The sequence below is a fragment of the Cottoperca gobio genome, chromosome 7 (assembly GCF_900634415.1).
Source record: "Cottoperca gobio chromosome 7, fCotGob3.1, whole genome shotgun sequence".
Lineage (NCBI taxonomy): Eukaryota > Metazoa > Chordata > Actinopteri > Perciformes > Bovichtidae > Cottoperca > Cottoperca gobio.
Window position 1 is genome coordinate 10375880 of NC_041361.1, and position 27996 is coordinate 10403875.

General features: G+C 40.0%; 3 protein-coding genes and 1 long non-coding RNA gene across 6 annotated transcripts in view; 2 read left to right on the plus strand and 2 right to left on the minus strand.

Annotated features, from left to right (window-relative positions):
- The window catches only part of LOC115010672 (uncharacterized), an 8923-nt gene extending 2206 nt beyond the window's left edge, over positions 1–6717 (plus strand). For 2 of the 3 annotated variants that reach the window (XR_003832506.1, XR_003832505.1), the window contains 2 exons: positions 5811–6000; positions 6085–6717. This is a non-coding gene — a long non-coding RNA (uncharacterized LOC115010672). Of the gene's footprint in view, positions 1–4017; positions 4135–5548; positions 5558–5810; positions 6001–6084 lie in introns of those variants that run through there. The other variant, XR_003832504.1, reaches the window with a different exon arrangement.
- Positions 1420–8469, minus strand: ikzf4 (IKAROS family zinc finger 4). The gene is given in 9 exon segments (XM_029435298.1): positions 1420–3561; positions 3563–4161; positions 4604–4735; positions 4885–5037; positions 5795–5962; positions 6057–6359; positions 6462–6569; positions 6665–6719; positions 8346–8469. Coding segments are annotated over 8 exon segments (1719 nt in total). The 5' UTR covers positions 6705–6719; positions 8346–8469; the 3' UTR covers positions 1420–3345.
- Positions 8470–9050: 581 nt separating this feature from the next.
- Positions 9051–12756, minus strand: dnajc22 (DnaJ (Hsp40) homolog, subfamily C, member 22). The gene is made up of 4 exons (XM_029435333.1): positions 12675–12756; positions 9940–10549; positions 9527–9819; positions 9051–9373 (listed from the first exon to the last, which is right to left on the minus strand). Exons 2-4 carry the CDS (start codon positions 10487–10489, stop codon positions 9197–9199), a joined length of 1020 nt encoding a protein of 339 aa, XP_029291193.1. The 5' UTR covers positions 10490–10549; positions 12675–12756; the 3' UTR covers positions 9051–9196.
- A 39-nt stretch (positions 12757–12795) lies between these two features.
- Positions 12796–27991, plus strand: lmbr1l (limb development membrane protein 1-like). The gene is made up of 17 exons (XM_029435310.1): positions 12796–13061; positions 19389–19473; positions 21393–21426; positions 21745–21884; positions 22932–23035; positions 23435–23558; positions 23659–23727; positions 23816–23880; positions 23966–24038; positions 24143–24232; positions 24364–24440; positions 24545–24622; positions 24723–24796; positions 25012–25102; positions 25207–25273; positions 25813–25974; positions 26523–27991. The coding sequence occupies exons 1-17, from the start codon at positions 12999–13001 to the stop codon at positions 26606–26608; spliced, it is 1482 nt and encodes a 493-aa protein (XP_029291170.1). The 5' UTR covers positions 12796–12998; the 3' UTR covers positions 26609–27991.
- The last annotated feature ends 5 nt before the right edge of the window (positions 27992–27996 follow it).

Consider the following 27996-nt stretch of genomic DNA (forward strand, 5'->3'; position numbering starts at 1 on the left):
AAAAATAAATACATAAATCTCTTAAATATCTAGTCTGCTTGTTTTTTGTATTGTCACTCAGAGGACAGTGAGAATCTGAATAAACAACTCTTAATGTACTTCTAGTGAAAAATAAACTTCTTTCACCCTTTGAAAATGTAAACAGTTTTTAAAGGCAGTGAGCGGCAGACTGTAAATGGTAACCCCCCCCAAACAAGTGCTCAAGTATTTTCGTGAGTTGTTTCTTGTTTGGTTTTTTAATCTAGTGACAGTTGCACTATGAAGTGGTTTTGAATTACACATGTAGTCAAGGCTTAGAAAATTGTCTTTTAAATTAAAAGACATCGAGAAGTCGCCTTCAGTACGCTTCAGTACAACATTTAAGGTCACACCGGTCTGCACCTTGCTAAGTGTGTGTTGTCAAAGGGAGAAAGAATACTCTGTATAGACATATTTGACTGTTACATATTAGGTTTATTTGTACTTCTGAATGCTATAGGGGTGGCTTTGTTTGTGTACTTTTTGAAGTGCACCTGGTATTTGTATATAGGAGCAGCCACAACAGAATTTCCACTGCAGAGGAAAAAAAGGTGAAACCAACCTGAAAACTGTCACATGAACACACTCTGTTCAGTGTTAACACTTTATCTATTTCAAATGTATTTCTCAGCAGAAATTCACTGCTTACCCGTATCTCTGAAGTATTAACACTCAATATACAGTGACACTTTATTTATGTATAAAAAGTATATCTTTACTTTTCTTACTAAGGCTTACAATATAGTTTTTTTTACAATTTGAAATTTGTAATTAATAATTTAAGATGTAAAATCATTTTTAAAAGGAAAATGAACTAAAGTTAAATTTGAAAGTTTCAAGATAAATACATGATTTGGCTTCTTAGATGTCATGGATCTGCGTGGCATGGCATCTTGCATCTAAGAAGGCAAACTATTTAAAATATTCATGGACCTTTTGATAAATTACATTAAGTAACACTAGAAAATCTGCTCCAACTGTTATAATTATGGGGTGTTTAGTCTCCGGGGGATAGACAAGTAGTAATGTAATAAACAATAAGCCTTTCTCTCATTGTTAACTAAATATACCGTACAGATTACAGTCGGCTACCCAGTTCTTTACATCCTATAATCTGACATGAATCGATGGACACAGCTGTAGAAATTAAAATATATTTTTAGTAGTAAGCACAGTTAAAGGAATAGTCTCACTATATCAGTCGCGTCCTGTGAGTACCTGCAAAGCCTGTATGGTGTGGAATTTAAAATGTGTTATTTTTGTGAAATAAAACCTTAAATATCTGCTTGTTTTTTTTGTATTTTCACATAGGAGACGTGGGAAACTGAATGAAAATGTTCTTCTAGTGAGAAACAAGCACAATGATGTGAATGCCATCATAGTCGAACTAGAGAAAATCACTTTTACAATAAACTCAACTTTATTGACAGTAAAAAGTTTTGAGAATATCGAAGGGGCACGCGTTTGTAACTGCAAGAACATCTTGGAAAGCAACATGACTTGTTGAAATAATGAGGCAGTTGTACATCTTTAACTTTGAGGTAAAGTGTTTTGTCATGTTACATCATTCACAAAATATCTTATAACATTGAAAAGTCCACACAAGGAGACAAAAATCCATGCCTCATTTTCACTTCTTGAAATTACTTCACATTTCAAAAATAATTCACAATTCAGGGAAAAGCAGAAAATGACAAGCACACATGCTATATTCCATTCACACACATTTCTCTACTTATCAAACCAAGTGCATTTTTAGGTTACTTTTTTTCTCAAACAGTTTCAAGTATATTTTTTGCCTGCGATCGAAGGAAATTAAGTTAAACTATGAAGCAGCAAACCCACAATAACAAGTAAGAATACTGAGTTTGGTCTCATTCACGTTCCCAATATTAACATTATCAGATAACTCACCATACTGTAGCAATAAGGTATTTGGGTGCTATAAAGAAGCAGGAGGTAACATTTCATGGACTTGAGGAATATGCTGGATAAGATTTGGAATATAGCTGATTAAATACACCAAGGCTGAAACAAACAACACTAAATAGATAATCACAAGTGATAACCAAACAGATCCAAACTGATTTGTTAATTCCTTTTTAAATAATTAATTTGTTAATTCACTTACATTACGCAAAGTGTTTAAAATCTCAGCCTTAACTGCTGAGTGCAAAACCACAAAATTATTTGTGTAGTTGAACTGATATTTAATTCTCAGTCACACATTGCAGCAAACTTGAGTGTAGAACCGCAGAACCAGTGCAACGCTGTGGGATTCTGTAGAAGGCCAGCTCCGTTAAAAATACACTGGTGTTGCAAATTAAATGATCAATTATTGTGAGTATTATGCGATTTATCAGTGCAGTAGAACAATCACAGAAAAAAAATTGTAAAGCCATCAAGTGCTTCGGCAAAGATGTTCATATATAAGCAGGGAACCTAAAAGTGCAATCCTGTATAGGTATAGCACCCTGGGCCATCTCAGTCAGGCTCTACTGTACACTACATGGCTCGTGGTCTGATCTGCACCAGTATTCTAAGACTCACTTTAAAATCCAAAAACCTATTTTACATCTGAGGCCTGAAGGCCCTGAATGTTTTCAAGTTCATTTCCCTCATGATTTCGCTTTGTCCTGATAGTCTCACTGTGCAGCTGCAAATATTCTCTTCTGAGGTGACTTCACACGTGCTGTAAACAATGTATTCCTCCAGCAGCGTACTACTGTAGGAGTTAAGGCAATCCATTTCTGTGCTTCGTCTGTGACAAAAGCTCTTCCCAAACCCAGAGGTACAAAGCTCTCAGTGCATATTAAGCTTACCTGACACACGACACAAAGTACCCTCCTCAACCACAAAAACAAAGCTCTTAGTGCATACTAAGCATACCAAATAGAGTACTTAAAATGTACATGCCATGCTTTCCTTAACTGCCTGTGCACATGACCTCTAAAAGGTGCTAACAAAATCACTTAGCAAAAGATGGCTAGTCAAGATTTTAGAGCACCAGTTCCCTTCCAGTTTTTTTTTGTTAAGAGGAAATCCCCAAAGAAGGCACTTTTGAAGCAAAACCAGTAGTTTTGCCAGATGATTTGATATGGGAGTGCAATCAATCATAGAATGTAATTTGCCTCCACTAAACTTTAAATGGTGCGGTGAAAGGATTTTTCACTCACTTTAGTTTAATAAATAATCTCACGATAAAATCACAAATCCTTTTACTTACACTTGGGATTTAAAGCAACTGATCTGGTGCAGAACAAACAGGAGCCTACAACTTTAGAGAGCAACAGTCACCTCTCATCGTCCGACCACTATCCCCTCTCCTCAGCCCACCTGATGCTCTCCGCGGCTGATGTGAGACGAGAACTCGTAGCGGTCCTGGCTGCGGTGGCCACAGATGTTGCACTCAAAGGGTTGGCGGAAGCCGTGGCAACCCATGTGGATGGTGAACATGACATGGTCCAGGAAGAGGATGCGACAGTGCCGGCAGTGGAAGGAGCGCACAGGCCGGCCATCCCTGTCTAACACCTGCACAGTCTCTCCTGGAAGAAAGGGGTGTGACAGGGCTCCTCTTTGCTATGGTGGGGGGCACAGGACACGCTCTCTCCCACTCCAAGTCTTTGGCCTGCCTGGGGCTGGAAGTGGGATGGCTGCGGGGCAGTGCTGGGGTTTGGTAGTGGAGGTGGTGGTTGTTGGAGGTACTTGTCGGGGCTGTAGCCCTTGTGCTCTGGTCTTCTGCTGTGCTCTCTGTGTCTGTAGAGTCGGGGCAGCCGTTGGGCGAGGCGGTGTGGCTATGGGCTGAGCGTTGGTCATCACGGCCTTCACCTGCCTCCCTCCCAGCCAGGCCAAGGGACACTGCTGCCAGCCCACCTCCACCATGTGCTCGGGGGCCCTGAGGAGTCACGTTGCTTTTGATGGAGCCCATAACCGTGCGTAGCTCCGACAGGAAGGCAGGATGGAGCTGAGACAGTGCAGGCGGCTCATGGTTCTCCCCTTTACCCCTGCCGCCTTGGTGATGTGAACCAGCCAACCCAGCAGAGTCCCCGGCAGGCCGAGAGCTCATGAGGTCCCCCTCCTTCTCAGAGCCAGAGGACAATTCGTAAGGTGCTTCGGGTAGGTCAAGGTGCATGTGCTTTTCACCTATGAAAAGGAATATCAATTATAAACTAGAATTACAGCCAACCAGTTAAATTGCAGTCTAGATCCATGTCTGTCCAAAATATCATCACCTTTTAGTATTTCATGTGATTGTTGTTGTGTGTGTAATTGTCATTAGCATATGAATTCTTGAGTTATGGCCAAAAACATGTTTTGTGAGGTCACTGTGACCCTGACCTTTGATCACCAAAATCCAATCAATTTCGTCCTTCGGTCAAAGTGGACGTTTTTATGCCAAGTTTGAAGAAAATCTCCTACTTGTTCCTGAGATTTCACGTTCACGTTCACGAGTACGAATTATTATTTCTGTACTTTATCATGTTAAAGATATATCATTATTATCGTATGCTTGAAATTAAAAATAGAATAGCATGTATAATAGGTTATACAATCGTACTAAATATGAATAACATGGATTGCTCACCTAAAAACTTCTGTGGCGTTGACCTCTTGCGTTTGGTAATGCTGATAGCCAGTCTATCCACAAACTGGAGTTTTTCATTGGATGGCTCGAGCACAGGTTTAGATAATGTCTCCATATTTACTGACTCTTCACCTGAAAACAGAAAGCCTTTTGTCATCAATATACTAACTCATGATATGTATAAATATGTTAAACATGCTTTATTCAATCTATTTGTATTTACAATCTTGTAGAAACTTATAAGCTTAGGAAGTGAGTGTCATTTTTGTGTGATGTGTTACCCTGTGCTGTCTGTGCGTTGACTGCTGTCTGGTGGTCTAGACTCTTCAGATAACTATGGCAGCGCTCTAGGTGTTCCTCGAGTGTGCTCTGTTGTTTGTAGCTGCGACTACAGTAGCTGCACTTGAAAGGTTTTCCCACCGTTGGAGAAGAAGCTGCAATTCAGAGAAGAAATATTTGAATGAGACAAAACGGCCTAGATTTTACCTAGACAACGGATTCTGCTGATCAAATGTCATTTGCTGAGAAATATCGTGTAAACTACTATAGTGTTGTTTAATATTGTGTTACAGGGAGGGGATCTTTTTTTAGTAAAGAACCACTTATTATTGGCTAGGTATGAGAGAATGTATTTCCCCATTGATTGGCAATTCCTGAAATCGTTCTATATTGCTCGCCAATGACGTCAGACAACGCCTATTCCTTCACCGCAACGTTTCCTCTTAATAAACCGTCGGTAAGACTGACGTCAATTCGCTGGAATCCAGTTTGCAAGAATCTTTTTCTTCGAAAATGAACCTGTGACCGGTGGAGATCCACCAAACAAGACCTAGTGTAACAAGACTGTGTGTCAACACCTGTTGAATGTGTGTTGAGAAATTGAATGCACAGGATTTCCTGTTTTCATAAACGGCTAAATGTCATATTTTGTCATGTGTTTTACAGAACATTCTGGTAAAGAAGACCTATTTCCTCTGAACTTCACAAAAGGGGGCCGTTCTAATGAATCCCCACTTCTACTGCTTACCGTTGTTTCATACATTATGCGTCATCATAATAAGGAATACTGTTATGATACAACTGCATCCATCAGTTTCAATAAATGATTAGGTAGATTTATTAAAAACTCTTCATAACTTATGTTTGATGTGTTAGGTCCTGTTGTCTTGCACTTAAAGCTCACTGATTTACCTGCATGTGTGCGTAGATGTCCAGCCAGGGCATCTCTCCGGCGACAAGCGTAGTTGCAAACGGGACATTTGAAAGGCTTTTCTCCCGAATGTAACTTGATGTGGCGCAACAAGTTCCCCTTCTGGGTGAAGGAAGCTCCACACTGGTTACACTGGAAAGGCCTCTCACCTATGGACACATGGATGCATGGACAGAGGATTTTAGAGGTAAATCATTTGAAGTATTGCTTATACTTGTCACTGACTTGCTGGCTTGTTCTCACCTGTGTGGCTACGCTTGTGCACCATCAGCACGTTGGGTCCGATGCAGATCATCCCACACACCTCACACTGGAGCTTCCCATTGGGCAGCCGGATAGGTCCTGGTGAAGCAGCATTTGGACTGGCCATCTCATTGTAAATGCTCCCACTGTCTCTTCCTGCCCCTGGGTACTCTGCGCTCCCTTCTTCCATGGGGTCCCCTCTGTCTTCCCTCCCGCTATCATCCGTCACAGCCTCTCTGTTCTCTGGCTGTGGAGCACCTGGTGACTCATCGTCGCTGCACAGCTCAACCTTGATGGAGTTTGCTGTGTAGAGAGAGTTAGGGGAAAAACACATTTACTGTCATAATGTCAATGAAGAATTATATACACACCATGTGGCCACAATTAAAAGAAATAATAACTGACCACTCAGGGAGCGGTGTGGTGAGGACTGCTGACTGTTTGGAGATGTCACTGAAGGGCCCTGCAACCTGCCATAAAAATCCTGTTCCGTTGATGACTCTCCTCCATTACCTGAAACACAAATATGCCCATGTTATTAAAGTAAACATTAAAGCCTTGAGACTGTGCACACAAATGTATAGTTTCTCCTTTACATATAAACTTACCTTGTGCATATGAGCGTCCATTGCAGTCATCAGCATTCATTCTCTCACCAGATGCCTACAGAAATATGATTTAAAAACAGATTGTTAATGTTACTTTTTTCCCATTCAAAATGATCATTTTTGAGAAGATACAATTTTCCAAATCTTATTCACATGAGAATCGCAAACAACACCTTTGATGCTTACCATATAAAATATACTTACCAGCTGTTTGTTGTTACAATAATAAGGCCAGGAAATAGATAACTATATGCTTTCAGATCCAAATGTCTAACAATAAGTTCACTGTATTAAACTAATTTGATAAACTTCTGCACTGCTATTTCTGTATTATGTAGATTCCTCTGCACCATGGCCAGCAAATGAATATGCGAGGCCCTACATTTATAAAGGTAATGGCCAAGAGTGTTGGAGGAGGAGTTCAAACTACTGGGGGTGAACAAAATAGCTGAAACACCTTACATTATTGACGTAATCTCAACAAAATGCAATATTAAGATATTAAGAACCAACTTTATTGATCCCAGGAGGGAAATTTAACATTACAGCAGAACAAGAAGACAACCAGAGTGGAAAATAATACAGATAAGTATAAAAAACTACAATATAATATACAGATAAAAAAATGTATCAAGTTAGAAAGCTATATATAGTACATTACCCTAACTAGTGCAGTTTTCTGATCTAATATCATATATACTGTACATATATAGCTTCACAAATCTTAAAATGTTACATTTTGTTGAGTTTAAGTTCATAGGCTATATTTATTTTGTGCGGTTTTTTATTAATTGTTCCTGTTATTTTGTCCACCCTCTGTATACGTGTAATAGGCTAATAATTAATCATGGGGGCATTTTTTTTTGTAGGTTACATGGTGCAATTACTCCACAGCAAACATCAAAGTGCAAAGAGATATGGAGACTAAACCAATTTCCAACACTGGCGGTGCTGAGTTACAAGGTTTCCAGACAGAGAACATGTTGATTTTATGTGACCAGAGTTAAGGTGATGCTCTGTTTATTTTCATGTTGAAAAAATATAGACAGAAAAAATACCCAGATGTACAGTGCTGCACCTTTTGCTCAAATGGATGACAACAACAATGGACAGAGGAGACTGTGGGGAGGGTGGGCGAGGGGAGGGTGGGGATGGGGGGCGGAGACAACGAATCGCAGGGAAAATTAATATCCTGGCATTGGCCGCGCATGGGGAGCAACAGGCGCTGATGCAGCCGGGAGACGCGCCAGTCACACCAGGGCACGGCGATAAATAAATAAAAAATAGGGGGACGCGCACCAGCGCCGACCCTTGCCTGGCAATCTTTTCTGGGCGACTGTGCTGTAAGACATATTGCGTTACATGTTCAAATAACTATCATGCTTCTTCTCCATGTTTTAGCTGCTCGGTGGATTTGGTCCGTTATGTATGACACCAATCAGCTCATGGACGGTCGAGACAGCGGCTAGACACAACGGCAATTTGTTGCAGGAGTTGCCACAGTCCAAATTGTCCGCATGAACTGTCATCCGACATCGAGCACGTCAAACTGGCCAGGGCTATACAATGTTTCTCATGAGCCGTTGCTATGGCACCCGACCACACGACAAATGGCATTCACCCCACCAACTAGTCAAAAACATGCCGTACTTCCACATTAAAAACCGATGGATGGTCTTACCAAGCGCCGCGGTGAAGTCCACAAGCCTCCTCCTTACCTGGCGACCGATCGGTGTTTTCCTTTTTAATTGTCTGGGTGGCTGTTTGTTTTCCCAGGCGACGACAGCATCTCCGGGATTTTTTTTTTTTTTTTTACCTGGGAATCCCAAACAACTTCCGGGCCCATGCTGGGATACAGACCGAATAATTGTACAACAGAGCTCTTGATTCAGTGATTGTCGAATGCATCGATGCATGTCAGCTCCGGGGACAGGTGGTAAAAATGTGATGACATGTATGCCATGAGAAGAACTAATAGGCTCAACAGAAGACTATTAAAGGCTGCTGCGCATTAATATCTGTTTGGATAAAGACATACTGGCAACAAGATGGCCAGCAAGCCTGCTACATGTTATCAAAGTATTCAATGTAAATTCAGACAGTTTATTATCAAGGCCTATCCGGAAATGCTAGAGGATGGAGTTGGCGGGTTATTTCACAATTTCTCTCTCTCTTTGACATCTGTCTATATACTATTATTACATGAATATTACATCATTTGATAATTTATTTTAATATCCAGGATTCAATTATTAAATGATATGTACTTGGTGGTGTTAGTTGAGCGTTTAATAGCAAGCAAACAAACGTTAAAATACAAGTACAATTGTTGTGATGAAATAGTTTATGGTGACATTACATCTGTAGCAACACCAGGTGGCAGCAAAGTGCTGCTTGAGACAAACTACCAAGTAACCAATCAGACATCTGTGAAATACCGTGCAAGTCTCTGTCCATGCTTTTGATTTATGTTCCATGAACATTATAAACAATGACTGAAAAATAGTCAGTCAGTGAGGAATGGAGGGAAAACTATATGAATCGACGAGGTTTGTGCCGTTGTAGAAGAACCTCATAAGCCTCATTGATCTTCACGAACATGGCCTCTGCATCCTTGCCAGGATTATGGTCTGGATGCCATGTCTTAGCCAGCTCCCTATAGCTGTGAGTTATGTCTTCTAGTGAGGCCTCTGCCTCCAATGACAATACCTGCAACACAAATATATCCAGAGACACAGTGTTGAGATTATGACAAAGCCGGAGAAATGACTTTACCTGCTGAAAAGGTTCAGACTGATGCACAGTACACACCTCACACACTCATGTAATAAGTTTCCTTTCCAGAGTTATGAGTTTACTCACCCGCAGTGCCTCTTTTTCTTTCTCAGAGTATTCTTTGAGAAGTATTTCCAGCACCTTCTTCCAAGCGTCATCATAGTACCCTCCTCCAGTAATTACACACAAGAGCTTATAAGGCATTAAAAGAATGTACTCCAACACATTTCTGAGCCAAGGCAGGAACCAGAAAATATCCAGCAGTGCTGCTAAACAATCAGACAGGTAGTACAGTGTGGCTGTGGTGTTATGGAAAATACAGTAACCCAGCGGAGCAGAGAAGGCCAGCCAGGCTAGACCGAGCCTGTAAAGCCGTGGACCTGGATAAAAGACAGAAGGAAATGTAATTTTAATGGATCTTAAAGATTTAGAGAGAAACAGTGTTATGATGGAGTAAAAGTAAATCCAATAGAGTTGTTGTATTTGTGAGATCATCTCACCTAGTTTCTGTGTGCTCCCGGGTGTCTGTGGAGGTTTGACCCTGCGGTGCTGTGCAGCAGTGACACTGGCAGCCAGGCTTATAGGGAGAGGTGATAAAGAGCTGCCATAGAATATTGGGGAGGTGATGAGACAAGCAGTCAAAGTTTTCTGGAGATCAGAAGTCTGCAGACCAATACAGGACACCAGATGTACCCCTGCACCCACACATAGAGGCAGGACGATCAAGTAGAAGAAACCAAGGGAGTTCAGTCCAATCAGAGCCACAGTGCCAAAGTAGATCCCAACAAACACCTGTCCAACAAATCTGACAGGGCCTACAGGTGGGGGGACCATGGTGGGAGGTGCTTTTCTCTCTTTCTCTGCATCTCGATTGGCCTCCCCAACATATGCAGGAATGCGCATGACCTCTCTGACCCAGCCAAACCCAAATCCTCCCAGGGTCAGCATCCATAACAGAGCGTGGCTGTCTCTGCCTAAATATAAATGGTGAAGGCCCAAAGGCCCACCGACTGCCCACAGGGCATATGCTACCATGACACTTTTTACCATCCTTTGGCCTCAGTGGATCAGTCCATGTACAGGTGAATGTTAGTCATCCTTCATGAGTACCTGCAATTAAGGAAGGGAGGAGTGTATTACATTTCAATTTTCAAAAACACAAAACCACATCATAGAAAACCCAACAGCACAATCCCTGAATAACACCAGACACAAGAAAACAAGTATTAATAAAATACAATAGGTGAGGATTGACTAATACTAAAAGATGAATAAAAGCAAATAAACAATAACCATTAAACTAAGGTTAATCAAAGCAACAGTATTAACATGACATGTTAAGTACATTTGCCAGATGTCACCTTCTCTCATTCGTTGTTGTGCTTTATTGGCTGCTAATTTTACATTATGCTTTTGATCACATCTCACATTTTGATCCCATGTCCCACCATCCCTTTTGTGTGTTTTACCTTTTTCATTACAAGTCAGTGTTGTCTATGATCTGTGTGCAGCTGGTATCTTGGCAAAGGAATTTTAATCTCTTCCCTGGTTAAATAATATATTATATAAGAGGGATTTATTTTAGCTCATGATGGGCATTGTCCTTTTAAGCCATTGCGTGATCCAAAATATAGCAGGCTGTAACTGTCCATGTTATGAGATGTGTTTTTTGAGAGCAAACACATCACAAGTCAGAATTTGAAATGGTATGCATCAACCTTTCTCTATAAACCAATCACAGTTAATGAAAAGGCTGACTGACCGTTCAATGTACTTACTTTTTAAAATACATTTAAGATCTATTTTTATTTTTTATTTTAACTAATAAAAACTAGGTTACTTACCGAGCCCATGATTTTTAAATCCTTATCCCGATAAATCCTTTCCTGTCCTTTCCATATTTGAAGTTGTTGCATGTTATTGCAACATTTGGACTTTGAATCATGACTATGAAATTACACTGTGGCCTCATCAACATTTAGATCTCTAATCTGGACAGATAAGGTAGGTAAAAGGTCTAAAAGGGACATGTGTGAGCAATAGGACAATAGGTTCTGTAAAACTTTTAAAGAATACTGTATTGTAAACACAGAGGTATACACAAATAAAAAACCTTAATCCTCAAATTAAAGCCTTGTATTAAATTCCCAGAATAATAATCAATAATGAAAAGATATCATAGAAAACCTAAAACGTTTCCCTGAAAACGATATAAAAACAAGGCGTGGAAGAAGTATTCAAGTTTTTTACCTATTGAAGTAAAAGTAACAATACCACAATGTTTTAGTCAAAAGTACATAAGTATGATGAGGAAAGTGTTCTTGTGCAGACAGAATGGCCAGTGTTATATTATTATTATTATTATTATTATTATTATTATTATTATTATTATTATTATTATTATTATTATTATTATTATTGTTATTATTATGATGTTGGATTATTCTTACAGATGAATGCAATGTGATTGTGGAGCTAATTTGAACTGCTGATGGATTAATTACTTTGCTTTATAACTGTGCAACATAATTCATATGCTTTATAGTGTCCATATATACTGTATACGGAAGCCTCGAGAGGCAAGTGAGAAAAACTCATTCTGGTGATCCATTTTATAAATCTGATCTAAATTTCCCCCTTTGTTTATCATTTAAGAACAGGAGAAAAAAAGTTTTTTGTTGTTGTAATACATTTCGGCCAAAGGAGCCTGAAGTGCACTACTACCACATGTTCTAAATAGGAGTGAAGGCGGAAGATTAGCACCAGTAAAGTAGTACTTGACAACAACACAAAATTCACCTGCCAAACCTTTTTTCCCAAATCGGTTTCATAGATGGAAAAAAAAAGTACTTTTATTCACCTGTTCATAAGTCATAAACACAGTGGAGAAAACCATTTAGATTAGAAAATGGATCACCAGAATTGTTTATTTTTTCACTTGCCTCAGTGCTTCCAAAAATACAATAATCCCCTCTCAAATGTAGTGCAGTAGAAGTATAAAGTGCCATAAAATGAAAATACTCAAGTAAAGCAGACTTAGTACCTCAGAAGGACTGTACTTACTGTACTTACAGATGTACTTCAGCAAAAACTGTTACAATTTATAAATGTATTATGTATTATCTTTCCATTACTTGTACATAGAGCACGTGCAATAGCCTACTGTACGAGTGCACATCCCAAAATGATGAACATTTAAATCGGCATCTCTGGCATGTTAATTATGTACACACACCTTTGGATATAAATAACATTAACACGTTGACGATGAGGCTAACGTATTATAGTGATGATTGACAGCTACTTGCAGCGCTCTCCGGGCTTCCTCCCCTCGATGTGGCCCCGCCCCCTGACGACCCCTCCTTGTTTGTCTTTTATCAGAGTGAGTGAAGCTAGCAACACGCAGGCTAGCTCAGCAGTTTAAATGCAGCCGGGCTAGACAGCCACACATCCACGGCATTACTAACAAAATGCCCCGTGTTTTAACTTTTTAACAATTCCCCCCCCCCCCCCCCCTCCAGCGCTTTTAAGCCTGAGGATACTGTTATGGTTTCGGAGAATGGAAACGGACGACGTGTCGGTTAGAGAGCAACTTTTCCACAACCGTGTCCGGGAGACCATAGTAAGTAACGATAACGCTGTGCTAATGTAACCGTCGGTTATTATGCAAATGAAGCATCTGACACTACAAGCAGCCACACAGGACAAGAAAGCCACGTAGTTTAATTAAATGACTGTTTCCCGTGATTTGGCGGTTGCTCAACTCTCCAATTTAAGTTCACAAAGTCTAATTTCAGCATTGAGTAACAGTATCTGTAACGATAAGTTTAACGTGACTTCTGTGGTTTAATGTTTGAGGCAGTTGGCTAAACGTATGTAAACAATTAATGCACCTATGCAGCTGGTCACTACGGGGTGACACAGTGACGTCAAGGAGCTTACTCAGCATCTGTTGGCTCTTCCTTTTGAGTTTTTCCGGACCTCTTCTCAAATCTCCATTTTCTGTTTACCATGGTTTGGATTTGGATCATCTTGCTTCACATTTTTTAGTTCGACTTCACCGTTAATTAGGCCTTTTACTTTTCATGTGCTGTGTTGTGTGCAACACCAACACTCTGTTGAACTTCAGACTTACGAGAAAGGTCAGTTCAGTTACAGCAAGGCAAATGGATACTGACCTTTAACCCTAAAAAAAAAAGTACAGTCAGATTGCATAGGCAGTTCAGATATTGCTGATACAGTGTTGCATAAGGGACAATGTTAAACATATTTTCTGCTGCATAGAATCTGTAGTACCTATCAATTTGTCCTGGTTTTGCTCAACTGTAAATAGATAAGAAAAAACTCAAGTTGTACTATAGGATGAGCAGAACCTGTGCAGCTGTAGATTAGGCCAGCAAACTGGTGCATATTTATGGATGAATTTTGAAATATTAAAATGCCAAATGCCTTTTTCAGAGCAGAGATCTATCATCTTAGCAGCAAAACCACAGGTGTAACTAATAACATCAATAACGACAGATTATATTTAGGTGTTGCAGTTTCCAACACCTAACAATATTGGGCTCTGATATTATATTGGTTAGTTAATGGGACTGAGTGACAAATAAACATTTCTTCTGTGAAATCACTTTTCAATTGTAAAAACATCCAAAACAAAATAGTCAGGCAATCTTAAGGTGTTTTTGAAACTGACTTTGCTCCAAAACACCAGAAATTGTCTTTCTCCATTTTAGTTTGTAAGTGGCAGTATAGGATATTTCCAAATGTAAAGATATTAGTGACTAGATCAGTCTGCCCACATGAGGTATGACAGGCAGAGCTGATTACATCTCCTAGACAATCCCATGTCAAAAAGCGCACTTAGTACCAATCACATTTTCAATTGTGTATAATTAACTTTACACGAGCCACATATAAAGTACCCATGTGTAATCTTATGCCCTTGTTTTGTCATTGTCCCTTTCACCTAATGCTATTAGTCGACCCCACCTTCTTAAGCCACTGGCTGGCCTCCAGTTTACCATCTCTTCTCAGTGCTCCCTGTCGGGCTCCTCAGCTGCCCCTGCATCTCTGGTCATTAATGGCTTTAGGCCAAGCTTATCATTTGTCAGCTCATTATGAAGAGAAGAGTACGTGGCAGCAGTGTAAACACAGTTGTAGTATTTCACATAGCAAAGCATACAATTGATACAACAGTTAAACACATTAAAAGACCAACTAGATACTGTAGCTAGACACAGCAGCGATAACATGGCAGAGTATGAGAATGACAAGCATGAGCTGTGTGTTTTTGAATATTGCATTTTAATCTATTTTTAATAATTATAAGCATCTCAGTAAACCACGTATGTTTTGAAAAAAGATATTGGTGATAACTAAAGAAGATTTTCAGATACATTTTATTTATTTTGAAAAAGTCACAAATAAGTACACAAAATAAGACTAATCACAAATTAAATGAACAGGAAACGTATCGCAAAATCTTAATATATGCATTCTCTTAAACAATATAAATAAATAACGTAAGTTAATATTACATTTCCGAGCATGTTATGTCTCAGCATCCAGAAACTGATCCGGCTGAAGGTCTTTTTCCAATACATTTGAAAACCATTTGGATATTTAAAAAGGGCGGAGGGGGGTGTTTTTAATTCATTCTTATAATCAGCGACCCTATTTTGGGGGTCCAAAACTGAAGTTACAAAGGCCAGAAGAGCGCCTGCCATGATCTCTATTTACATAATCATAGTACTGTGAGTAATATGTTGTTGGAGCACTGACAAATGGTCAAACTTTGTGCTTGACTGGCAGTATTTTTGTTTTGACTTTACACAGCTTTTAGTCAGAAGCCCCACAGTAGCACCAGTTGGTGACCGATAGCTGTAAATCAAAATATTTTTTAGTTTTACAAATTATGAATAGATACTATTGGCTAAACCTTAGTTGGAAGAAACAATACCAAGTAAACACGCAGCTCAAAATTCAAACATTGGCCAAAGGTGGCCCTCTAGCTTATGACTAGGAACATTTGATTGAGGTCAAACGCCTGCCTTCACTTGAGCTAATGCAACATTGTCTATCATCTTAGATCAGAGCATCTGGCAAGTGTAACGGGTGTAGATTAAATAAATTGTCATTGTGAGATATATTAGAGCCAGCGGTACACACCCATAGCCTACACCCTGAGCCTCGAGGGATCAAGAAGGATCAATGTTCAGCAGAATAAAAGGTCATAATAAGTAGACATGGAACACCCAGCAGCAGCAGCAAGCATTAAGATATCAAGTCACGTCACCCTGAGAAAGGTTGTTTGAGTACCATGATACCTTTTAAAAGACATGGTTAAGACTTATTAGAATATTTAAAGTTGCTGTTGTTAGGAATCACTTTCTGTAAGAGTTTTGAGACATCAACGATTGTAATTTTATGGGAGCGTTGGATAAAATCTGGTTCTTACTTTGTTTTAGTTTAGTTTTTAAGGAGAGGCTGCTGTATTAAGGCTTTGTTGGTGGGAAAAATGACAGCACATTGTCTCTGTTGTCATTCATTTTCTATTCTCAAGAACAAAATTACCTAGATGCAATTTCAGTTCAGTCTGAAATCTTATATCACTAAGCTATCAAATATTGCACGATAAATTCCAGTAAAATGATAAAAACATTCTGCAGCTTCCCACCTTCTTTTGGATTAGGATGGCTTTGCCTGTGCAACATTTAAAGTTATTTCTGGCTGTTGAATAAATCTAGAATAGGTCTTGCCTAATCTATCCTCTTACTTATAAACAAAGGTCGTCATGCTTTGTCTGAACGTGTTTAGTTCAACAAGAGGCTGGGTGCCCCTGAAATAACACTACTAGGGAGTCCACTAGACATTTTGCCAGGATGTGCTGCGCCACTGCCAAACCCCACCCCCCACCCCCCATTCCTTTTGAACTTTTACAGGACCTACAGGGTTAGGCAAGATGTGAAAACATTTGAGCTTCATTGTGTTTTGCTTGAATCAGCACAAAGATGTTTAGGTTACTCTGTGAATTTTAAAATGCTCTGCATGAACTCTGAGCCCCGGGACTTTGTGTTCAGCACAAAGATGTCCCACTGGATGCTGAATTCTTTTAAACTCTCCTCTCAGTGGCCTGCTATGTGTTGCTGGCTCTCAACATTGCGAATCTGCACGTGTCTGCACATACGTGGACTAAAAGGGTGTTATTCTACTCCTCCATCTATTTCTCACCCAAAACCCATCCTTTATGTTTTCCCTTTGTTGGATTAGCCACAGCAAATTAGTCTGCATAATACAACAATTTTATAGACTGAGCTGATTAGTTGTACAGGCCATTGGTGTTTGTGTGATGCAGCCGGTATGTTTCTGATGATCATTCCCACAGATGAAATTGTATGTTAGTTTGAATAAAATACTTTCATAGCCATATACAACAAGGCTTTGTTTATGTTCTAAAGTGGGTCAACTTCCTGGAGCCATACAGGAGGAGGGGTGTATGCCCGTACCCCCACTCTGTTGTTATTGGACCATGTCCGTATGTCCCAGTGATCCATTTTGAAATACCCTTTTGTTATGAACTTAGAAACACTAATGTAAGTGCACACTTTCTCAACATGAATAGTTTTGACGTGGCCCTCTTTGTTCTTCCAAGGAAGTTGTCATGCTTATATTTGCATCCATTTAAGACGCTGGTTTTGCACCTGTAAGTATGTCGTCACATTTCTGTGGTTCTCCATAGAGACTCTCTCTTTGTTTGCTTCTGCTGTTGTTACATCGGGGACAAACTTCTACATGCTGTCACCCGTACTGGGCTCCCTCTGAGCTGCCAGGTGGACATGCTTTCTGATCTAGCAACACCATTTCATTCATCTGTCAGTCCAACACTTTGGTGCACTTCATCTCTACTATTGAATGGATTAAATTAAGTACAACATTTCAGCCTCAGCTGTACCATGATAGCTAATGCTAACATAGCATTCTAGCACATTATATGTAGCATGCTACAGTACATGCCAATGGATTATTTAAGATGGTAATTGTTATTGCTCAAATTAAGTGTAATTTACACATTGAGTGAATGTGTCTCCCACACAACCAACATACTAACTTGCTAAAGGCCCTGTCACACATATCCGTATGACAGAAACGTATGCTGGCGCATATGAAATATCGGCAATAGGTTGATATAAGTTAAGGGTAAGTTGTGATCGTTTGAAGGACGCAGACTGGCCAACGGAGCGTCTGGCCAACAGAGCTGGAAAAGTGCCATTTGGTTCACGTCATGCTGATGCTGGAGAACATGCTGAACGCTAGCTGTACTGTATCGTCGTCAGGCATCATCTTAACATAGGGTAGGAATAGGTTATCCACTCGTAATTTTGAACATGCTCAAAACTTCAGCGTTCAACAACGCACCCCAGCGTAACACAGTGAGCTCTTAACGAATACTACTTATACCTTACCTTATATCAACGTACACCAGCGTGTTGCCCATATTTTGTATACATTCATACATTTTGTATAAGTAAGTGATGCTCTATCAATAGGTTAGACATGCGTATCTGTATATGTTCACTTTTCCGATCCGATGAAAAGTTGGAAGTATTTGGACTCTGAAAAATGTTCTTATGTGCCGGCATACATTTCTGTCATACGGCTATGTGGGACAGGGCCTCAACATAACTGACAACGTACAGCTCAGCCAGACGAGCTGAGAGTGACGTAGCCTAAAACGCCTGCTGTAACCACGTACATTTCCCCGTCTTGGGATAAATAAAGGATTTCTGATTCTGATTCCGATTCTAATGAGAGTAAACCATTTGATTTTGACGGCAAGGCCCATTTTTGTCCAGCAGGGGTAATTAGTGAATAGTAAAGTTTTCTGGTGTGAAATGAGCACTACTGCCTTTGTGGGGCAGCAAACGCCGCTATAGGCTTTTAGTCTTTTCTAGTTGGCTATTTTGGTAAAAACGTTAAATTGGTAAAATTATCGTTTTGCTTAAGAAGCACTTTGTGGGACATGAGCTGTCAGACTTAAACACTCACAGGGTTAGCTTTGATTTCCACCTCGCCCAGGAACTGTTATCGCTCTATTGTATATTCATACTTGAAGCACAAGTTTGGCATTGAGCACAGATATGTTTGGGATGTGTCTTGTCAATTTGTTTGCTTTGACAACGTAACTTTATTTGTCGTGACAGGTTCAGACAGTTGAGAGTATTTATTTGAATGTGTGTTTCAGCAATGATTCGGTGTTTGCAGACTGTCAGAGTGGACAGAACTAGAGTTCAGCTGAAAGATGCCAATATGTGGTTCTTTCTTTTAATGTAACTATTATCTCATGTTTTGTGTGATGGTCATACAAGGGATTTACTTCAGTGTTTAGAATAAAATGTTTAGCTTTGCCAGACAACAGATTGCGGAGTGAATATAGGTTTAGCCTAAATGCGTTAGTAGATTTAGTGCAATGTCAAAAGATGATCTTTACAAGCAGCATGGGGCCGATCCGTCACTGGTATTTTACTCCTTAATCCCTCCTAGTTTATCACTGTCACACATTTCACTCTTTGTTGGAATAAAGTGGTAATCTTCAGACTCCATCTGCCTCTCTTGACCTTGGCAGAATGGTGAATGTGTTTTGGCTGTTTGCATCTTATTAAATTACTTCCGGCTGTTTATCTGCACAAAACAAACCAGAATATTCTATGAGGAACAAATCTGTTGCAGCCACGACCGTACGCTTTATCGATCTCTTTGGATTGTTTTGGTAACGCTGCTGCATACCCACCTCCACTTTTAAGACTTATCAGAATATACAAAATCAGAGATATGAGCCAACCTAAATAAATGTTTGGCTCATCTGTAGTATTGGACAGAACATGACATTGTTTACACGGCTGCAACAAAAAAATAACTATCTACTTTTTCCCCTCTGTCTCTTCTGCAGATTTGTGTACTCCTGTTTACATGCCTTTACATGGTGTCCTACCTCATACTTACCCATTTCAAGAAGACTGCTGAGTTTGTCACAGGTAAGTTTTAATATCACTCTTATCCTGGATATTAACAGGTGCACTACACAAAGACTGCTCTGTGAGAAAGAATTCCATCAAAGGCTTATGAAGAGTTGCCGGGAGGGGAATTGATGGTGTTGACAAGTAGACTGATTACATCTTTGTTGGAATTGTTTTCCACAGAGCATGTTGGCCAAACTTTACAAGTAAGCACAGGTGTTGCTCGAACACTACACTTCTATTTTGAGTAAATAGGCTCTTCTAGTTTGTGGGGGCTATATGGATGCAGGAGGCAACAGGGTCTCCTTTTAGCCTTACTTGTAGATTCATCTTAAAGCTAAATCTCAGACGAGCAATAAAATGAAAATCTCCCATTTCCCAAACCTTACTGTTTTTTTTTAAACAAAATGTTCTTAATGTCATCACACTTTTAAAGAATGTTATTAAAAATATATTATATTATGCATAGATATTTTTATTTTTGAAATAGATTTATAATGGGTTTAGTTGACACAATGCCAGGTTTGCACATTTCAACCCAAGGCTCTGGACCTTGCCTGGAGCATTTCAGGGGTGAAGAATGTTTGTATAGTAACATAACGCACGTCTTCAGGGGGTATCCCTGCAGATCATGATGGTGGTGGAGGGGTGGTGTAAAAATTCCACACGAACAGTTTTACTTTTGAGTTTTGAGAGAAAAATATGTTTTGGTCAACACAGTCTTGCCAATTTACAAATTGCTGCCGACAAGCATCTTCATGAGAGAAACATACCTCGTGTACTTACATCTACAATATGTTCTCTATTATTAAAACTAAGAAAATGTTTAAAGTTCTGCTTGGTGACAGGGCTGCCAGTAACATAATAAATCCAATAACTTGCCACTATTGGAAGCAGATGTCGGATGTCCAACTAGTGAGGTCTCTGCTCCACTGTGGCAGGGCTGGGATAAAACCTGGGAGATGGCCAGCTCTTTTTTTTTTTTTTTTGAGGGGGAGGACCTGCTATGTATTAGCCCACTGTTGTTATGTGTGCATCAACAGCAGCAGAACAGTTGTGTCCTGCAGCTAAATGCCGATTGTGCAATATCTCTCAACTGAGTTGTTTTTGACAATGAGTTGCAAGGAACTGGTTTTTGCTCCTCCCCAGGGTTTTTTATTAGAAAACTGTGCCAATATTTGCACAAGAAGAAAATACTGTCGCATGTACTGTGGATAAAAAAGTGTTGCAATTCACACAGTATAGTTTTAGAGATGTGTTGCATGATATTTCACAGTTGTTGGGGTGTTTTCAGTGTATTGGGCATATAGTAACATTTACAGATGGGTCTCTTTTCATACAAATACTTTGCTCTTTGCAGTTTCCTTCTCATAGGTAATTCAGTTTTCACTAGTGAAGGTTGGTCTTGCTTGAACAGAATGTTCCTAACATGCTCGCCCCCCCTCCACTCACTCCCCACTTCTGAGGCCATTGAGACTATGTATATACAGTACACACACATTCTGCCCCAGACAGCTTGTAGTATCACAGACTTGCTATTTGTTAATGATTCCGCACTTTATGTGATTTCACTTTGAATAACCCTGCTCAGAGTTATAGCAAATACATTGTCTATGTCTGGCAACTTACCCGTGTTAAAACATAGATGTTAGGGGTGCACGCTATATATCGGGGCCCATAAATTATCGGCCAATAATGTGAAATTTATAATATAATTTAATATTATGAAAATTATATTATAGCCAATAATTTATCAGAAAAATACCGAAATTTGAAATTATTGGTGTCGTCCATGAGAAGCAGGTATTTATCAGTTATTGTATCGGCTAAGAAAAAAATTAATCCATTTTGTGCACCCTTTAATAGATGTACAAATAAATGGTCTGAATCACTGTTGTAACAGATTTAATACTACTTATTTCTCTACTTTCTTTCAGATGATATTGAAGATGCCACCGTCAACAAAATTGCGTAAGTGAAAACCTTCAATAATTGACTGATTCACAGCAATCTGTTCTCACTCTTATTAGTGTCCGTGTGGATGATTGATCACATACCTTAGTCGGTAGTGGTCTGAGGTAATTTAGCTGTAGATTTATTGCCCTGTCTTATGTGTTTATGTGGTTGTTGGTTGGGATGAGGACACTTCGGTGTCACTTCGCCCTTTGTCCCTACACGCTGGCACTGTATTACCTTAACCACTGTAGCCTTTCACCTAGGCTGTGCTGTTAGACTAAACACAGACACAGATATGACTTCACTGATGGCTTGTCTTTCTGCTTCTACCAGGCTGTGGCTGTGTACGTTCACCCTGTCTGTTGCAGTGTGTGCTGTGCTCCTTCTCCCCATCTCCATTCTGTCCAACGAGGTGCTGCTCACCTTCCCACAGAGCTACTACATGCAGTGGCTCAATGGATCTCTTATCCACGGTATATCTTAATGTTTTTATTAGTCAACAACACCAAATGGTTCAAAATCATGAAAACCTTTCAAACAGCAGAAGGCATAATAAAAATAAATAAATAATTGAATCTGTTAATTCCCACTGAGATTAAAACATATCTGCCATAGTGTTTGAAACAAGACACACAAACATCTAAAATACGTAATATGACCAGGAAGACGGACCGGAGGAAACGCTTCGAGCTAAGGAAGAAATTACAAACTCGACTTGAATTAACCCCCAAACCCTTCACTGAATGTTCAGCCTATGTAACAGCAAATCTGTTTGCAAGCAGTTCCAGGCTGCAGAGGCAGAGAACATCAAAGCCTCTTTGTCCGTTGACGTTCGTCTAAAAATGGTTCAGATTTATTAAAAGAATTACGGCCATTTTCAAAATGCATGCATTCATCAAGCTCGTTGGGGTATAAAGAATGAAACATGCCGGGGGTCTACAAAATCGATCTCCCGTTCATTGTCTATGGAGCACACTTTATACTTGGTGACTTCACAAGTTTGAGAGTAACTCTGGCTTTGGGGGAAGAGTAGCTTGTGTTCACAAATATTGATTGAACTTTCCTAGGCCATGGACATAACATATTGAAAGTCTTAATTTAGGTTGTGTTCCTCTTTTTAAGGATCACTATTAATAACCCCCTCATCAATACACTGCAGGCGTGCGTCCAAACAGATAATTATTATGGACAGAGTGGCTGTGACCTTGCTGTTTGCAGTGCCTGTTCAAATGGTTCCCAGTTGCTGCTGTTTACCTCAGTCGAGCCATCTAACTCCAATCTAATAAGTTATTTATTTTCAATTGATCAACTAAAGATGTAAAGTAATTAGTTGTTTCATGTTCAAAATTATTTGTTGATGATCTCAGCTTTTCACTTTTTATTTTTTTTATTTGTTGCACATGTGAGTTGGTAGGACTATAACTCGTCGAACTGCTGAACTGCTTCACAACAATTGTATCCCTAATGAATGTTCGCACTGAAAACTAACATGTGGAACTTCTCTCTTCCTCTCTTGTCAGGATTGTGGAACCTAGTTTTCCTTTTCTCCAATTTGTCCCTGGTCTTCCTCATGCCGTTTGCCTACTTCTTCACAGAGTCTGAGGGATTTGCAGGGTCCAGAAAGGTACCCATTTTGGCATTCCCTTACAAATGGCACCTCTAGACTACAACCATTTAATAACCATTTAAAGACGTAACTATTCATTTTAATTATCGATTAATCTGACGATTATTTTCTAATTATCAATTAATAGTTTGGCCTATAAAATGTCAGATTGTGTAAAATGTCCATCCCAGTTTCTCAAAGTCCAAGGGGAAGTCTTTCACAGTTTTGTTTTGTCACTCCAAAACCCAAAGATATTCAGTTGTAATATTATTTAACCAGAGATGTTCAGCCATTTTTGCCTGAAAATTACTTTGGCGGTTAATCGATTATCAAAATAGTAGCCAATTATTTAGTAGTCGATTTTGAGTAATTGTTGCAACTCTACAACACATCAGAGTATCTGTTTTGTTTGTGTAGGGGGTTATGGCACGAGTGTATGAAGCTGTTGTGCTGCTGTTGCTGCTGGCTCTGCTTGTGCTGGGCATTGTGTGGGTGGCATCAGCCCTCCTCCACGACAACATAGCCAGGAAGAGCCTCTACGGTGAGTCATATGCATAATACCTGAATATCCCTGCGTAACTATTGGTTTTACACTTTCTTTTTTTATAAAGTTGCTTAAACTGTCCTTCTCTGAATTTCAGACCTGTGGGAGTATTACCTCCCCTACCTGTACTCGGGCATCTCTCTGTTTGGAGTGTTGCTGCTTTTGTGTAAGTATCTTAATCACAATTACTTGAGCAGCTAAAGGCTACAGCATATGACACTTTCATATCACCATCTGTGTGTTTCCTTCCTCAGTGTGCACTCCCTTTGGGTTGTCCCGAATGTTCAGTGTGACCGGAAGCCTATTGGTCAAACCGCGGGTGAGACCCAGTGACTACATTAACAGTTGTCTTGTGATTGTGAACTGTAGTTTCCAAATTGATTGACGTCTCTTATCCCCCTCAGCTGTTGGAAGATGTAGAAGAGACTTTGAGCTGCACTACATTCGAGGAAGACTCGCTCTCCAGGAAACTGAACTGTGAGTGCCTCACCATGGACACAATCCTTTGCCATTTTCTGATGATTCAATTTAAAGCTGACTGATTTGACTTTTGTCTCTATCGTGTGTTGTCTGATTTGAAGGTGGCACTACGACATCATGCTGGGTCAAGCTGAACATGGAGGCGATGAAAAAAGAGCACCAAACACTCCGGAGCAAGCGCATTGCCCTGGGTAAGACTGTTTGAACAGGCTGCTCTCTGCTGGGCTCATCTCACAGTGATTGCATTGTAAAGTCATTTGTTGCTGTACACTCATTTATTGTTGTGCCTTTTCTCTTTTTATTCTTCTTGCTTTCCTCACAGAAATGCGTAGGAAAGCGTCCCCGTGGCAGAGAAACCTGGGCTATCCACTGGCCATGCTTATGCTCCTCGCACTGACGGTACAGACTTATTTATTGATATATTCTCACAGCCTGTTTTGACTCATTTATTAACATAGATGGTTGTTTTAATTGTTGTATAATTACTGTTTATGTCTCTTCAGGTGATGTGTGTACTGATGGTCTGTTTTAATGTGTTGGAGTTGCTCCTGGATGACACAGCCATGCCCAGAGGAATGGAGGTGAGGATTCATTCAGAAAGAACTTGTGAACATGTCATGCTTGGTGGGCCACAGCCAATCATCTGTGTACACTGATCATTGTTTATTGTCTATCTTTCAGGACCCTCATCTGGGGATGGCCTCCTTCTCCATGTTCGGCTCACTGGGCGCTGCAGTTCAAGTAGTCCTTATCCTGTATCCTTTTGTGCCGTTGAACCGCGTGTGTGTGTGTGTGTGTGTCTCTGACTCAGCCACTTACAGTCAGTCCTTGATATTTGATTAGTTTGTTATGTTGACTCATGCAGTTACATCCATACATATAAAACGCATAACGCATAACGATAATTTACTTTAGATAATAGATATTATTTACCATCTCTTTCCAATGTTGTCCTTAAATTGAATATCAGCTACCTGATGGTGTCCTCAGTGGTGGGCTTCTACAGTTCTCCTCTCTTCACTGGCCTCCTGCCTCGTGCACAGGACACTAACCTCACACAGGTAAATGACGGCTAACCTTTGCATCTTATCTCACTACTGATGCTCTGTGTTTATTCATTATAGTAACATAGAGATTACCTATAATACATTTCTGTTCTTTTCAGATAATTGCAAACTGCGTTTCACTGCTTATCCTGAGCTCAGCACTGCCGGTCTTCTCACGCACACTTGGTAAGGACATTTATCTATAAAAGACTACAGCCATGTCCCAATTCTATATTGCATACTGATTCTTAGCAGGTTTTGAGTTTGTGGTGTGTTTATAGTGTAACATTCAGGATGCATAACAAAACATGCTTGATATTTGAGTGTGTTGTTGTTTTACTCTATTGTCCCACAAGGCAACGCACAGATTAAATCAGCCACTTACAGCTGCGAAACATTGAATTAAATTGTGAGAGTTCAAAAAAGATGATGCTAAAAACAAGAAATAAATCTGTGGGGAAAAAAGTCTGCTCTTTCTTTTTCTGAATTGATTTCTTGTAAAATTAATACATTTGGACAATAATGCATCTTATATTTATAGATATATATTAGTGTTTATTTTAGTATGGAATTGGGACACAGCAGTATGTAATGACAAGAGTTGCTGAATCAACATTGTACTTGTAGTTTTAGTGATGCCCACAAGAGGGCGTCTGAAGGCCATGAATACTGTAGCTGCAGGTGAGGCCTGGTTTGTAAAATCTGCTTCTCTTCCATTGTGTTAGGGATCACCCGCTTCGATCTACTGGGAGACTTTGGTCGCTTTAACTGGCTTGGGAACTTCTACATCGTCTTCCTGTATAACATGCTGTTTGCTGGTCTCACCTCGGCATCTCTGATCAAGACGGTCACCTGGGCAGTGCAGAGAGAGCTCATCCGTGCCTTTGGTCAGTCTACTTTTATTTTTATTTTATGAAGCAAGGTGAAAGTACTTTTGTATGCATATATGTTTCTGTCTGTGGCATTGTGTTGAGCTGAAATTCATTGCACTCATGTCATAAGTTTTCCCACCTTTGGCCCCATTCCCATGGGCTGGTCTCTCTTCCTCAGATAGAAAGAATACAATTCTTTCAGGAAAGTGTAAAGGGACAAGAGGAGAGTCAGGTCTCTTTGGGGACCTTCAGGCACACCGCCCTAGACCCTTCACCGCACACACACCCTCTACCCCTCCACCCAACACAAACAAGCGCTCGGAGCATGGACACGCCAAACGCACACACACATACACACAGGCCCCTTCCTCACAGTACAGATAGCATCTCTGCACCATGGTAGTTCTCCTGCACTTTCCCATTGCCTCCCAACTCACTTTTGTTCTGTGATTAATAGACTTTCATTTAATCTAAATCACTATTTTTCTTAGCTTTGTAAGTTAAGTGCTCCACCTTGTGATTGTGTGTGTGATGTTAAGATCCTTTTTTCTTTTCTTTTTCAGGTCTCCACAGACTGCCTTTAACTGTGTCACGCTCCACCGTCCCCTTCAGACTCCTCCTGGCCAGTGGACTGTCTAAAATCCAATGACTTTTCCTCCTCACTACTGACTTTCTTGACATTTAGAAACTCGGCTACTTCAAATGTGCACCTATTAGATTAAAGGCACTTGCAATTCAGTCCCTTTGCCAGTTGGTACTCAGTTCAGGTTCGCCCAGTGTGAAGAAACCGGAGAAGGTGACGAGTCCTTCTGCACCGTGTCCAGTGGGAGCTTTACTTTAAGCTGTGTTTGATGAGCAATATATCAGGGTCCAATTTTGTGCAGTTATCTTCTGCGGTTAGCATGGTAACATGGTTATGACTAGAACAAGGCGAAAAGGAATTTAAGCCATATTGGATAATATTGGTTCTGCCATAGTGGACAATAAGAGAGCAATCCCCCCACAAAGCCTGATGCCTCATGGAAAGAGGATCCAGTGGATAGCTGTTGTTCGGTTGACACATGAGAATGTCAGCAGAGTTATTTTGAAATATTACATTGTAACTGTGACGTAATTTCCTCTTCCTGCTCCAGGTCACTTGAGTGCTCTCTCTTTCTCTGTGGCTTCCCCACGCTTTCCCCTCTTTGGTTTTACCACTATTTTAAGATTGGGGCTCTTACTTCCATGTGTTTGGTGGTCCAGTCTGAACCAGTGTTATGTTAGTTAATGAAAGGAAGTTGTTATTGGGAGGAAATAGGACACAGAGTACCTTCTCTATCTATGGATCTGCAGGTTACACAGGGAATATGCGAGTAATAAGCTCAGTGTTGGAGCTCTTCTACAAACTCAGTTTACAAGTAGAATTAGGAGCATTTGCTGTGGTGATCATTAAGCAGGGTTTTAAAAAAATTGGTAGATGACAGTAAGTTTACTGAGTATGGGAATTACTCATTCATTTACAAAAATACACTAAAAAGAAAGCTTTACACTTTGTCTTATGTAAGACTTTTAAAGGCCATGTGACACTCGCTAGGAGGAACTTCTGCCTTTGACCAATTAAACTGTGAATTAAGAATTGATGTGGGGAAGTGCAATATTTTATAAGTAAACGCACATGTTTTAACTTTACCAAAAGTCATTTCTAAATCTTCTTTTATGCTTTCTTTTAATTTTCTGTGAAGTATATTTTCATCTCATTCTTACGCTGGGTGAAAGCTTATAATAGTTTCTGGAATGTTTTCAAAAAAGCGAATGTGACCATCAATCCATGCAATCGTTTTCGGTGTCAGTTTTTATATTTTGATAACCTAAATTCAATTATGTTTAAAAGCTGAATCTCATCATCTTCAATGTGTTGGTGACCCTGTGTCACTGTTTGCCTCGGCTGCTGTATCAGCAGGTTATTAGCTGTTGGTTTGACCAGCAGGGGACAGTGTCTCTTAAACCCAACACCAGCCTCTGTGTTGGGGGAGTCTCTCTCTGCTTAGTTATTATATG